Source organism: Neomonachus schauinslandi, chromosome 6, assembly GCF_002201575.2.
Source record: "Neomonachus schauinslandi chromosome 6, ASM220157v2, whole genome shotgun sequence".
NCBI classification, from domain to species: domain Eukaryota; kingdom Metazoa; phylum Chordata; class Mammalia; order Carnivora; family Phocidae; genus Neomonachus; species Neomonachus schauinslandi.
This window is the reverse complement of record NC_058408.1, coordinates 51,642,016-51,655,709: the sequence shown is the minus strand read 5'-3', so window position 1 is coordinate 51,655,709 and position 13,694 is coordinate 51,642,016. Positions and strand designations below refer to the sequence as shown.

The 13,694-nt window shown below is 42.3% G+C and overlaps 1 protein-coding gene across 6 annotated transcripts in view; it reads left to right on the top strand.

The window, feature by feature from the left end:
* Positions 1-12,367, top strand: part of RABGAP1L (RAB GTPase activating protein 1 like) — a 776,559-nt gene extending 764,192 nt beyond the window's left edge. For 4 of the 6 annotated variants that reach the window (XM_021682815.1, XM_044915942.1, XM_021682813.1 and 1 more), the window contains 3 exons: positions 4,383-4,454; positions 9,065-9,262; positions 10,256-12,367. In XM_021682815.1, coding sequence (XP_021538490.1) covers positions 4,383-4,454; positions 9,065-9,262; positions 10,256-10,408 — 423 coding nt within the window. In that variant the 3' untranslated portion in view covers positions 10,409-12,367. The remainder of the gene's footprint in view (positions 1-4,382; positions 4,455-9,064; positions 9,263-10,255) is intronic. The other 2 variants (XM_044915943.1, XM_044915944.1) reach the window with 1 other exon arrangement.
* The last annotated feature ends 1,327 nt before the right edge of the window (positions 12,368-13,694 follow it).

Here is a 13,694-nt window from a genome sequence, read left to right as displayed (position 1 = left end):
AGTTTCCAGAGCAATGATTGCATACATTCATTAAATTTGGCGGCTTCCTTTCTCCTCTGAAATAAACAGTGACTAGACACGCTTGCTGATAACATGGGAGGTATAACTGAGCGAAATGATCTGTTGGCTGTTTACAATGTTTGGGAGATTGAGAGGAACAGGAAAGTTGATCTTTACCATTGGGATCCTGTCTCTGCCCTCCTCAGAAGCACATTTCCAGTAGACCTCACTAGTAACATTTGCCTCTTCGCCAGGGACTAAAGCTTAGTGATTATATCAAATGACAGTATCCGGGGAATTAGTGTGTCTTTTGCTGTCACAGTATAGAATGTGGGAGCTCTTTTTCCCACGTGGCCATGTGGCCTTACCCAACCATGGCCAAGGCTAGCAGGAAACCTTCTGTTGGGAACCTTTGATCTCTTAGTGGAGGGCTTGCTCTCCTTGGATGTTCCTGGCCCCTTCACCAGAGTGCTCCCAAAAAGCCCTCATTCCTGCCCGAGTAGTATCGTCTTGTCTCTGCTGCTCGTGCTGGGACATGGCAAGGACTCTGCATTGCTGAGAAACCCTTGAATGGACTGCAGCAGTTCCAGCATTCCAGAATTAACCAAGGCACCATTTGTCACCTGCTTATCCTAAGAACTTCCCTGGGGTCTCCTGCCTCATATAGGAGTTTGAAATATGATTCCTATTATTTTTAAAAATGTGCTGCTTATAAATAAAATTTATGTTCTCATGGAAAATTAAGAAAGTGTAGAAGAGGGCGCCTGGGTGGCTCAGTTGGTTAAGTGACTACTTTCGGCTCAGGTCATGATCCTGGAGTCCCTGGATCGAGTCCCGCATCGGGCTCTCTGCTCGGCGGGGAGCCTGCTTCTCCCTCTGACCCTCCCCCCTCTCATGTGCTCTCTCTCTCATTCTCTCTGTCTCAAATAAATAAATAAAATCTTTAAAAAAAAAATAAGGGCGCCTGGGTGGCTCAGTTGGTTAAGCGACTGCCTTCGGCTCAGGTCATGATCCTGGAGTCCCGGGATCGAGTCCCGCATCAGGCTCCCTGCTCGGCAGGGAGTCTGCTTCTCCCTCTCCCACTCCCCGTTTGTGTTCCCTCTCTCGCTGTGTCTTTCTCTGTCAAATAAATAAATAAAATCTTTTAAAAAATAAATAAATAAATAAAAGAAAGTGTAGAAGAGCACAAAGAAAACCACCCCCCCCACCGCTTAACCTTACCAACTAGAAATAGTCACTGTAATATACTGAATATGCGTTGTTGCTATATAAATAAAAATGTCATTTATATTGTTTGTGCTAGTTTTTGCAACTGGTTCACTTCGTATATTATGAACATCTTTTCAGAAGGATTTTTCTCCTTCATGGACGATTGCTTAGAAATAAAGCTTCAGAGCTGTCTTCTCTCTTTGATGATAATATGTGTTGATACCTGCTATCTGAGAGGCTTGATTCTTTGGGGGATCAAAAGATGAATTAATTCAATTTCTCTCCTTTAGAAGCTGATCTTGTAATGGGGAGCTAATACCTGTGCACAAATAATAGCAAAGGGAGCTTATTCCCATGGGAAATGAAACCCTTCCTGGAGGAGGGGTGATTTGAGCTGTGCTTCAAAGGCCAGGCAAGATTTGGGTATGTGGAGGCAGCGAAGGGGGATAGAAATGGGGAACAGAGGAACGGCACATGCAAAGGCATGGAGGTAGGTTAGTGAACAGAAATAGTTTTGTTTGTCAAGAGGTTCGAGTACAAAAAAGAAGCAAAGGTGAGTTGGGTCCCAGTTCGAGGAGGGGCTTCAGGTTAGGCAGAGGAGTTTGGATTTTATTCCGTTTACAGTAGGAATGTTTGAGCAAGAAAGTGGCATAATCAGGGACATATTGTTGGCACTGATCTGTCCCAGTGAGAAATGTGGAACCAAATGGAGAGACCCACAGGCAAAGATACAGACCGGTAAGAGGCTAACTGCAGAGTCTAAGTGAGAAAATAGAGAGCCTTAAACTAAAATAAGTAGTAATGAAAATGGAGAAGAGGAAGACACAAAACATAGTCATTTTTTGCTGGACAAGGGAAAACACTGAAGGTGATCCCGAGATTTTCAATTTGGGTAACTAGGAGAAGGAATGGTTAAACATTAACCAATCCAAGTAACATTAAAGACCACGTGCTGTGGAACTTGCCATCACTGCAAATGGGTTTTCTTTCATCACCACATTAGGCCATGGGTGGCCACCATATGCAGCACTCTTCAAAATAGTAATCCTTGGGACTGTTCTTGAATATTATCTGGCAGGCACGACCAGTAATGTAAAAGGCAACAGACCCATCTGCCTGAAGATAATTAGGATATAAAACATAATCCACATGCATTCTGTAGTTGGAATTGGCTATGATTGGCTTTATTTTGGAATCTTTGGGGTTATTTGAAAAGGTATATGGTTTGCCAGAATTATAGGGAGATTGCTTCTTCTTCACATCAGCCAGTATAGTCCTATTCATTATTTCCAGGCTTGGATCTGGAGAAATTGGGAACAACTCTACAAGCAGGCCCTGGTCTCTAGAGCCATTTTTTTTTTTAAAAGATTTTATTTATTTACTTGAGAGAGAGAGAACATGAGTAGGGGGAGGGCAGAGGGAGAGGGAGAAGCAGACTCCCCACCGAGAAGGGGGGGGTGTGGGGGGGAGGTATAACGACTCTATTCCAGGACTGTGGGATCATGACCTGAGCCGAAGGCAGACACCCCTCAAAACAGACATTAAAAAAAAATCCCAGGGGTGCCTGGGTAGCTCAGTTGGTTAAACATCTGCCTTCAGCTCAGACTGTGATCTCCAGGTCCCTGCTCAGTGGGAGTCTTAGTGGGGAGTCTGCTTCTCCCTCTCCCTCTGCGCCTCCCCCCACTCATGCTCTCTATCTCTCTCAAATAAAAAAAAATCTTTTTTTAAAAAAACCCTGTTTTGATAATAGAGGTAGATCTTTTATGTTTTTAGTTCAAATTGCGTTTTAAAATTTGACATCCCCTAACATTTTTTATTCCACTTTTCAAAAATAAAAGATCTGTTATGTCACTCAAGGAATTTGAACATCTAGTAATTTTTTTAAGTAAATGGTTTTGTTTGGCTGGTTGGTTGGTTGGTTGGTTTTGGCTTTGAAAGCACTTATTTCTACCTGCTCCTAGTACTTGTTGTTAGCACCTTATTTCAGAATCAATAATGAGATTCTCTTTAATAAGCACTTATCATAGGCCAGGTGCCATACTGAATCCTTTGCATACATTTTTTTCCACTGATTATCACAGCACAGCACTTTGTATTTATGAGGGAACTGAAGCTTAGGAAGGTTAGTGAATTTGCCCAAGGACACACAGCTGGAAAGTACTAGAGCTGGACCTCAGGCTTGTCATTTCACACCATGTTGCCAAACCACTTGATCAGAATTTTAGTCTTTATTATTTTCTGGTCATTTTAACTCTGTTTTATCCCCTCTGCCACTTTTTTTTTTTAAGATTTATTTATTTATTTGAGAGAGAGAGAATGAGAGAGAGCGAGTACATGAGAAGGGGGAGGGTAAGAGGGAGAAGCAGACCCCCTGCTGGGCAGGGAACCCCCCCCCCCCCCCCCGCCCCGCCCCGCCCCGCCCTGCCCCGCCGATGAGGGACTTGATCCCGGGACTCCAGGATCATGACCTGAGCCGAAGGCAGTCGCTTAACCAACTGAGCCACCCAGGAGCCCCAACTTTTTTTTTTTTTTTTAAGATTTTATTTATTTTTTAGAGAGCGAGCGAGAGAGAAACAGCATGAGAGGCGAGAGGGTCAGAGGGAGAAGCAGGCTCCCCGCTGAGCCGGCGATGTGGGACTCGATCCCAGGACTCTGGGATCATGACCTGAGCCGAAGGCAGACGCTTAACCATCTGAGCCACCCAGGCGCCCCAATTTCTTAAGGAAACTTCAGGTCATTGAAAACAGAGACTCTCTCTGTGGCTGTCCACAGGAGAAGTTTCTGGTCCAGAATTCTTTTCATCAGGTTTCCAGAATGGTACTTTGCACAGAGTGGATACTCAGCAAAAATTCTATAGATTGATTCCAAAAACAGGACAGGAATTCACTGGAAATAGTCACAAAGTCTAGTGACAAATCAAATTACCCCATGTGTTTTTCTACTAATTAAGATCAAAATATGCTTTACGCATGGAACACTCTCAGGCTCTCTGCCGGGCATGGGTTGCATTTGCAGGGCTCTCTGCCGGGCCTGGGTGGCATTTGCAGGGCTGTTCTTCTGCAAAATTTCCTCTAGCACCAGAGAAGCCAGAGCACTGTATGAGTTGATACACAGGAATGTGCACATCAGAGTTGTTCTGTTTCCTAATAAAGAAACTCTTTTCTTTTCTTCAGATCTGTTCCCAGTTAAGTACCAGACTGGAGACACAGCAAGCGGCCAGCAAGGAGGAGCTAGAAGTGGTAAAGGTGAGGGCGAGAGAAATAGCTCTGTGGTATGGCTTCTTCCAGATTCACAGTCTTACGTCACTACCTGATAGGACGATCCCAGTGCGTGAGGACGCCCCCCAGGCAGGACAGTTTATGACGTCACACCCGCCCTGCCCCTCTCGGTGCGGGAAAGGATTTAGGAACTCGGGAGAACAGAATCTGTCTCTGACCCGGGTGTGATCCTCTTCGCTGCCCGCGGAACGGTTGTGTTCCCATCAATCTCAGGGGTTGATGGAGGCAGGTAGTAGGACTTCAGCCTTGTTTCAAGAGGCCCCTGAGCCTTCTTGGACGGTGGATGCCCGAGAGCCCCCAGCATCCCGACGGTGCCTGAATGGATGTGGCTTCGGGGTGCGACCCGGGAGGATCATCCGGTTGCTCTCCGCCGGTTGTGTAGAGAGCATTTATTTATATGCTGCCCCCTGGTGGTGAGACTCGTTGTTGCTTATGTGAGAAAAGCGATTGTTCCATAGAAAGAGCCGCAAAGCAAATGAATTGGTGTCTTAAGAAGCAGCCTGGGCACAGCCGGCTCTCGTGACCTGCGTGACGGAAACCTGACGGAGTTCTCTTGGAATATGTTCGGATGCTAGTGCATAAATGCGCTCTAGGCATGTTAGCATATCCCTGAACAACCTGGACAAGTTATTTACCTCTCTAAACTGTATTTTGTATCCTGTGAAATTCAGAGACATTACCTGCCTCGGTGGGTTATTTTTAAGATTAAATAAGATCACATATATAAAGTGCTTAGCTTAGTGGTTGGCACACAATAAACACATATTTTTATAAGTTTATAGCCTGAAAATTTGAGACATGAGAAATGAAAATATGAACCTTGTTCTGACTTTGTATCTCAAGTGGTTTTTTTCTTATTTCCGGTTCTAAAACAGTCTGAGGTTATTAGTGACTATGATGTTGGTCATCTCCCTGCCTGAACCTGCTAAAATTTTGGGTTCATGTCTTCCCTCTCTGGTCTGCCTTTACCTTCTTCCTCCTTAGCCTTTATCATCCTTTTATTTACACTAACACTCAGTTGATGAGGTGCCTTGGCATAAAAGGGTTAACTATCCTGAACTAAAATCTTGGTAGAAATATAAATGAAGTGAATTTACACGGATCACTCAAGGTTTTATTGAGCATCTAACTATGTGCACAGCTGTTAGACTAATATTGTTTTACAGAAATTATACATAACAAAAAGTTTAGAATTTTCCTGGGAGCAAGTTATACATATGCATGTGAAATATTTAGGGAATAGTTCAAAAGCATGTAAGCCAGCGCTGAGTTGGATGACACTGACAAGTAGGGTTATACAGAAGCAAAATCGTAAGAACTACAGACCAAAAATGACTTTGTGGAGGAGGCTGGACTGAAGCAGGATGGGTAGAATTCGGTGAGAAGGATTTAAAAAGGACATTCTGGAAGAAACTGTGAGTGAAGACCCAGAAATCAGAATGAGTCTCGTTAAGGAGGCTGATGTGCTTCGAGCGTGTATTAAGGAATCGAGGGAAATACTGGATAAAGAGGTAGGCTTGTCTAATGAAAGCCCATGATATTCAGGCAGAGGAACTTGAACTTGTTTTAGCTGAATAAAGAACAACTAACACCTACTAAACACTTCCTGTGTGTACCTTTCCATGGATTATCCCATTTAACCCTCACAACTTCCTGAGAAGGTAGACACTATTATATCGTCTTCTTTTTTTTTTAAAGATTTTATTTATCTGACAGAGAGAGAGAGGGAGAGAGAGCACAAGCAGGGGGAGCTGCAGAGGGAGAGGGAGAAGCAATCTCTCTGCTGAGCAGGGAGCCCGATGCGGGACTCGATCCCAGCACCCTGGGATCATGACCTGAGCTGAAGGCAGCCGCTTAACCAACTGAGCCACCCAGGTGCCCCTATTATATTTTCTTTTTAATGATTTATTAGATCTTGTTGTTTTTTGTGTTTTGTTTTTTTTTTTTTGACAATGATCACCAAATCAGGTCATTCATGATCTCAAGGTCACAGTAAGTAGTAAGGCCAGGATTTGAGCCCAGGGAGTGACAAGGCTACTCTCCATAGCCTTGGTTACTACACTGACCTACAGCCTCTTGCCCCAGCACTACTTCCTTTTCATCTCTTGTTCGGCGCAGTGCTGTGGCTTTCGATGTCTCCGTCCTCCCATCACACCATTCCCCCTTCAGGTAATCCTCTACACTAGAATTAGAATGAGCATTCCCCAGGATAAATGTGACTCTCTCACTCTGTGTATCAGTTTAGAATTAGATTGGCCACAGAGAGGAAACCCAAAATAACAATGGCTTAAACACAAAAGATGTTGATTATCTCATGTATAAAAAAAAAAGCCTAGGGCTAGAAAGATCCTTGGTTTTATCAGCAATCCACGTGAGTCAGTTATCGGTAACCCACACCCTCAGCATGGGCTTCCATCCTCAGGGTGACCTGAAAGTCAAACCCGTCAACTGGAGTGGCCCCCATCACACCCACCTTCGAGGGTAGAATTTTAGGCCAGAAGGAGATGCAAGGGTACAAGGGCCCACCTCCAACTGGGTGAGCTCTAAGTGGCCTTCCTTAAAGCTCCATACCACACTTTGCTGACCTATCAGAACTCAATTTCATGGCCACACTTAGCTTCAGGGGAGTCTGGGGAATGGCATCTTTTAACTGGGCAAACTGCCAGCCCAAATAAAATCAGAGTTCTGTTAGTAAGGAAGACGGGGAGTTGGATGCTGAGTGGGACTCTGCAGCCTCCAGCACACCTGTTCTTCAGCTCGCCTGCGGACTGCAGCCTCATGAGGCTCGCTGCTGTCTCTCCAACGTGGAGCACAAGATGCAGTGCAGGCATTTTCTATAGGCTGAAATCGGGATTCGATAGCATTACAGTTGAGAACCTTTACCACGGGGCCATGGAGAACCCTTGTCACTTCCTTCCTCTCACTGCTGAGCCATCTCCTCCCGCTGGGCCCTGCTCCGGCTCCCTGCAGTTCTCTGAAGGGCCAGCGTCCTTGCACACAGTGCTCTCCCTGCTGAAATGTCCTCCTCCGTCAGGGAGTCTGTTCCTTCGTATGGTTCAGCCTAATAGAACTGCTTACCCAGCTTGGTAAACTTCTAGTCATTTAAGACCCAGATCAAAAGCCAGCACTTTGACGTTTTATTTAGTCAACAATAAATATATATAACAAATACTTGCTGTGTGCCTATTTAGTGCCAGTAGTGGGCTAATTATTCTTACAGGTTCTGAAGAGAGTTACAAGATATCTTTCAAGTGTCTAATGAATATTAATCAGGTAGGAATCTGAAGAGTGCCGTAAAGATGGGATAAGAAAGCAATCAGGGTATGTGCTGTAATGAGCACTGGGTATTATATAAGACTGATGAATCACGGACCAGTATCCCTGAAACAAATAATACATTATATGTTAATTTAAAAAAAAAAGCAATCAGTGGGGGCTGAGAAGGTGATTTCTAGGGATTCAGGCCTGGGATGAGAAGAGCTTGGACATGTCAGAGAAATAATTTAGTGACCAGCTGAATATGGAATGAAGGAGAAGGGAAAGAAAAGATGACCCCAGTGTTCAGGCCTAAATGGTGGAAACAGGCATAATGACACAGAAATGTGGGGAGAGTTGTGTGTGTGTGTGTGTGTGTGTGTGTGTGTGTGTGTGTGAAGAGAGGAGTGTAGTTTCGGTTATGGACATATTATAATATGTAGTAGTATATTAATGTAATATCTTTTAGCTCTAAACTATTTTTGGAGGTATTTTAAGAAAACAATAGCATCAGTGTGTTGAAGAGTTGCTTTTGGTCAGTGCTGTGCATCTGATTGGCAGGCCAGGCATGGGGCAGAGGTACTTTCATTACCTTGAACAATAATGATCCTCTTTGCTTAAAGCTGAACCAAAGGACATGACATAAACTTTGTTGCAAGCATAGATTTAGTCCGTCTGCTATGGGCCAGCTACTTAGACTCTTGAGTTTCTTCACTTACAATGGGGGTGATAAGAGTATGTGGTCTTACAGTAACCCTAGGATTCAGGAGACACTGCATGGAGAGCCTATGGCGTGGGGCTCTAGAAAGACTAATGGCAGCACAGAATTTCTAGAACAGGGTTTCACAGAGATGCTCTCATAGTTTCCATTTCCAGGGTCTCTCTAGAGATACTTTAAGACACAAGGAGCACCTAACTTGCACAGTTGGGGTTTTGTTTTTTGTTTTTTTTAAAGATTTTATTTATTTATTTGACAGAGAGAGACACTGTGAGAGAGGGAACACAAGCAGGGGGAGTGGGAGAGGGAGAAGCAGGCTCCCCGCTGAGCAGGGAGCCCGATGCGGGGCTCGATCCCAGGACCCTGGGATCATGACCTGAGCCGAAGGCAGAGGCTTAATGACTGAGCCACCCAGGTGCCCCCACAGTTGGGTTTTGTGCTAAAACCATTTTGGTTGCGGCACAAGAAAAATAATTACCTTCAGAAGTAGGCCTGCCTTTGAGGACCACAAGCAGCGTCTACATGAACATCTTCTCCTCTTGTTTCAGGAAGGGATTTCTGCCGTGAAGTCGTTTGATGTGGGTTCTCTCTTTGGCTATTTCAGGGTAAAATGATGGCCTGTAAACACTGCAGCGACATTTTCAGCAAAGAGGGCGCTCTGAAGCCCGCGGCCATCAGCAGGGAGGAGCAGGGCGTAGACCTGGCTGATGAGAAGGACGCCCTGAAGAAGCAGCTGAGGGAGATGGAGCTGGAGTTGGCACAGACCAAGCTGCAGCTGGTGGAGGCCAAGTGCAAAATCCAGGTCGGTGACCAGAGGAGAGATACAGTCCGTGCTCTAGGACACATTCTCATCGTTTGGGTCCACCCATCCAGCTCAGCATCCGAAGATGTTTCCACATACGATGAACACATGTTTTGCCCACTAATGTGTCCTCCATCGTCACATTTTACATCATTATTTTTAAAGTGACATAAACACATAGTTTTAAATGAAAATGTAGTGATTAAGATAATATCCTAGGAGAATGGGTTTAAGCGTATGCTTTTTTAGCTTTCCCTGAGATTTCTGTTGCCAAGGTCGCTCCTTCTCATCGAACTTCAGTCACTGTGGTAGCTGATCCTGAGAAAGAAAGGCCAGACCTTCTCTGTTGTCCTTTCCCTGACAGGTGAACATTAGCTGACATCCATTCTTTGCTTTGGAGCTTTTTCTCCTTCATCTTTACCTGACTTTACCAAATCCCCTTCCTGAAAATCTATGTCCATATCAGAAGATAACATAATTAGAAAAATAGTCCTGGCTTCTGATGGGCTGTTCCCATTTCCTTTTTCCCAAGGTCCTTACCCACCGCCATAACCTGCCATGGCTCTAACCTGGGCCGCACTAGCGACCCTTAACCGTTTCCGTGCTGGACCCAGGATGTTGTCGGGCGAAGGCCATGTGTTTGGAACTAGAATTCATTCATGCTTACATCATCAGTAGAGTCCATCCATATGTCTATTTGTTGTTTCAAACATGTAACCTGAACCTAAATTTGGACCAAAAACGCAGGGGGAAGAAAAGATAAAATGAGGTTTCATTTCACTGTTCAGAGGAAGCAAGATTCTGACTTTCAGTGGTAACTCTTTTAGCTCTAAACTGTTTTCTTGCATTAAGAAGCCGATTAAATCTCTTGTGGGTTTTGTGGGAGGATAGCTACAGCTATACAGACCTGGGGATTCCGAAAAGCTATACTTTGGTTTTTTGGGCAGAGAGAAAACACTTACATAACTCTGATGATTTTCTTTTCTTAATTAGGAACTTGAACATCAGAGAGGAGCCCTTATGAATGAAATCCAAGCTGCAAAAAACTCTTGGTTTAGCAAAACCCTGAACTCTATCAAAACGGCCACGGGCACCCAGCCACTGCAGCCTCCGCTGGTCACCCAGCCACCCAAGGAGAGCACATAGTTCCAGCCTCCCCCCAAGCACAAGAGCACAACGATCAAAGGGACAGAAACCCAGGAGGAATCTCCCCGTATCCCTTTGCAGGAAAGTACAGGAGGCCAGAAAGCAAGCCAGGATCTCTCAGTAGCTCTCACTCTTTCTCTTTTGACACTTTGCAAAGGGATGTTTAAACTGACCTGAGTTATGTTGAATACCTGCTTTCGAGCTTCTTCATGGAAGGCCATGTTCAGTTCCATCATAGTATTACCCATTATTTTATATGCCTGATGTTTAGTTGGAAATAAGTAATTCAGAACTAAATGCTTTTTATTTAGAACTAATTATTCCTAATTACTCTTATTTTACATAAAAATGGAGATGTCTTTTATTCCAAGGTTGAAGTGATAGAATGAGATTTGTCACAGAAAAAAAAAGATTGAAATCTAAACCTCTTATCTTTTCAGGATTTATTCAGATAAAGCACACTGTGGGACCATTTATGACGTCTGTCAGGTTTCTTCCTGAAAGTGACTCCCTGGAAAACGATAATCCTGTCTAAAGAATAAACCTGGGATTGAACAGTCCCCCCAAAAAGAATGAGTTTATTTTCATTTTCTGTTGGGTATATCTGGAAATGAAGTGCCAAGAACCATGGAATAAGATAGACTATTGAGAAAACACCCTAGATGAAAGGAACAGAGCTTTTGATAAATGCAGGATAAGATAAATCATTTGGCCCTAGTATTCTAACAGGTCCTTTTGAGAAACTCTACACGGGAATTGCTGATTCCTAAGTCTGAACACAGTTGTGACTTCCGGCAAACGTGAAGTCAGAGGTGGCTGTTGTGAGTTGCAGCATTAGCGAACCTTTACCAGAGAAGCCTAGAAAGGCCCAGGGTCAGCCATTGTGCTTCAAATGAAATAGAGAACCAGGGACAGAGTATTTAATTTAATGTTGACATATATTTGCTAAGTAAACACTAATATACTCTACTTTTTAAAGTTATGAAATGGGAAATAAAGGTCAGCTTCACATCATCTTAGTTTACTGTTAGACAACTTTTACTGATTTCCATATCTCCCTAAAATGCCCTTGGTACCCCAGACGAAGAGATGCAAATGCATTGGTAACATTTTTGATTGAATATAAAATCTTTATAGAAATACTTATCTCATGGAGAGGTAAAGCTGTTGTTTAAAAGTTGGTGGAAATAGTTTTTTTCAATTATATTTAACCTGTCTATATATATAGTCCTTGCAGGAAATCTTTTGGTAACAGCAAAACTAATTTTCCCATTTTCTCAGCTTGTTTGGAGGCTTTGGTCCTTTTACGCCAACCAAACTACTGTCCACTATGTACAATAACATTTATTGATACTCATCCTGCGCTTCATTGTTGAACATATTCTTTGCAAAGGATCTTAAACTCTGTAGCCACAGTGATTCTCATCTGTGCCATATGTTGCAATTAAAAGTAACACATTCTTGGAAGTAAAAATTAAATAAGAGCCATCTCAACTCCAGGAGCATGCACTATAAGTTGCTCATAATAGATCCTTTCCTCCAAAATGATCATTAAACTCTAAAAAGTTAAGTCCCCTTCATTGGTGTTTATTATATCATCTACAACCCATAAAACTGATATGGATGTTATCCTTTATTACACTCATCAAATACTTTTCTTACAGAATTGTGTTTTGTCCTGTCGTCTTTCATTATAATATTCATTTCCTTGTAATCCAGCATTCTGAGTGTCCTTGTTGACTCTGATATTCCCTACTTGGTGATTTAGAAAAGGTAATCTTTTTTGTTGTTGTAAAATATAATGGCTAGAAAATTGCATCTTGGTACTTGTTTCTGTAAATTATTTAGTATAATTTTTTAGCTTTGCTGGTATTTTATGCTTTGATTCCAAGAAGCCTTGTACAAGTTGCCTTATCAAATGGCCAGCTAAATTAAAGATGTTCTTTTGTGTTTTGTGAATCATATAGTTTTACTGTACAGAGCTCTTTTTAACTTCCAAAAATCAGCACATTCCACAGAATGCCTAAATTGCATATTTTTCCTTACGTGGTAGTTGATGGAGAAATAGAATGGCCGTAGGTATGGTCCTTTCCTGTACACCAGGCTCAGTTCCAGAGCCCCTTACATTTTTTTTTCTTTAAACAAAATCACCAGGTACACATTCCAAATGTGTAATCTGTCTTTTTGCATTTTCTCTTAACTCTGTCAAAAGATTTTAATGGCAATCTATAGGGTTTTTTTTCTTCTCCAGTTCCATATCATACTTAGGTATGTGTATTGGTACCATAAGTCTAAACTGTTCCTCACTGCAATGCCTTTGGGTCAGTAGCAATACTAGATAGAAAGAAAATTCAAAATTTGGTATATGATATGATTATTCATTCAACATATTATAATAGCACCACCCCAGTCCTTCCCCATGTATTGTTTGAAAACTCATGCATCCCTGTATTAAGTAACTGTTAGTTTTAATTTCACTTATTTTGAAATATATTTAAAAATTGCTATTCTTCTCTTGAATTTCTTTTAGAAAGACATCAACCAGCCCAGACAGCTAGGAAATTTCCAAATATTCTAGAGTGTTTTTCATCTTTTCCTGGGATATGTTGTATGAAACATTCCTCCAGAAATCCAACACTTGCAGTATTCTGAAGAGTGATGATTTATCTTTTCATTTAACTCTGCAGAATAAATAAAAGGAATGAATTTCAATTTGATAATTCAGTTCATTAGCTTTTATATCTTGAGACTCTTGTTTAACACATTCTTTGAAGCTGAAAAAAACTCAGCTGAATTTTGCAGTGCATATGTTTGCTAGCTTCACACCCTGAGCCATGACACAATTTGGTTATATTTAGTTACATATAATTTAATGCAAAGAAATTCTCAGCTACCTAATGTTCTGTGTGTGAGTACCTATCAGAAACACTAATAGGAATGTCATATAGGCCTCTGGCCTCTCTTTCCATACAACCACGCTCTCTCTTTCCCTCTCCCAGCTATTAAGTTCATAATTTCTTCATTGGCTTTCTTAAATTTCCAAAGTAAAGTACAAAAGCAATCTTTGGACTGATGTTGGGATAGTGAATAATAATACTTATCTTTTTTATCCAAAATTGTCATTCTATATCGTATATTAATATTTTTCTCAAGCCCCTACTCCATTTTCTTAAAATATTTTCCAGTTAATAACTAGTGGCTTTATTTCCCAGTGAAAATGAGAAAAACAAGAGAATGCACAGTTCAGGGCATGAGATGAGAGATCCTGAAAGGAGCTCATCAGTTA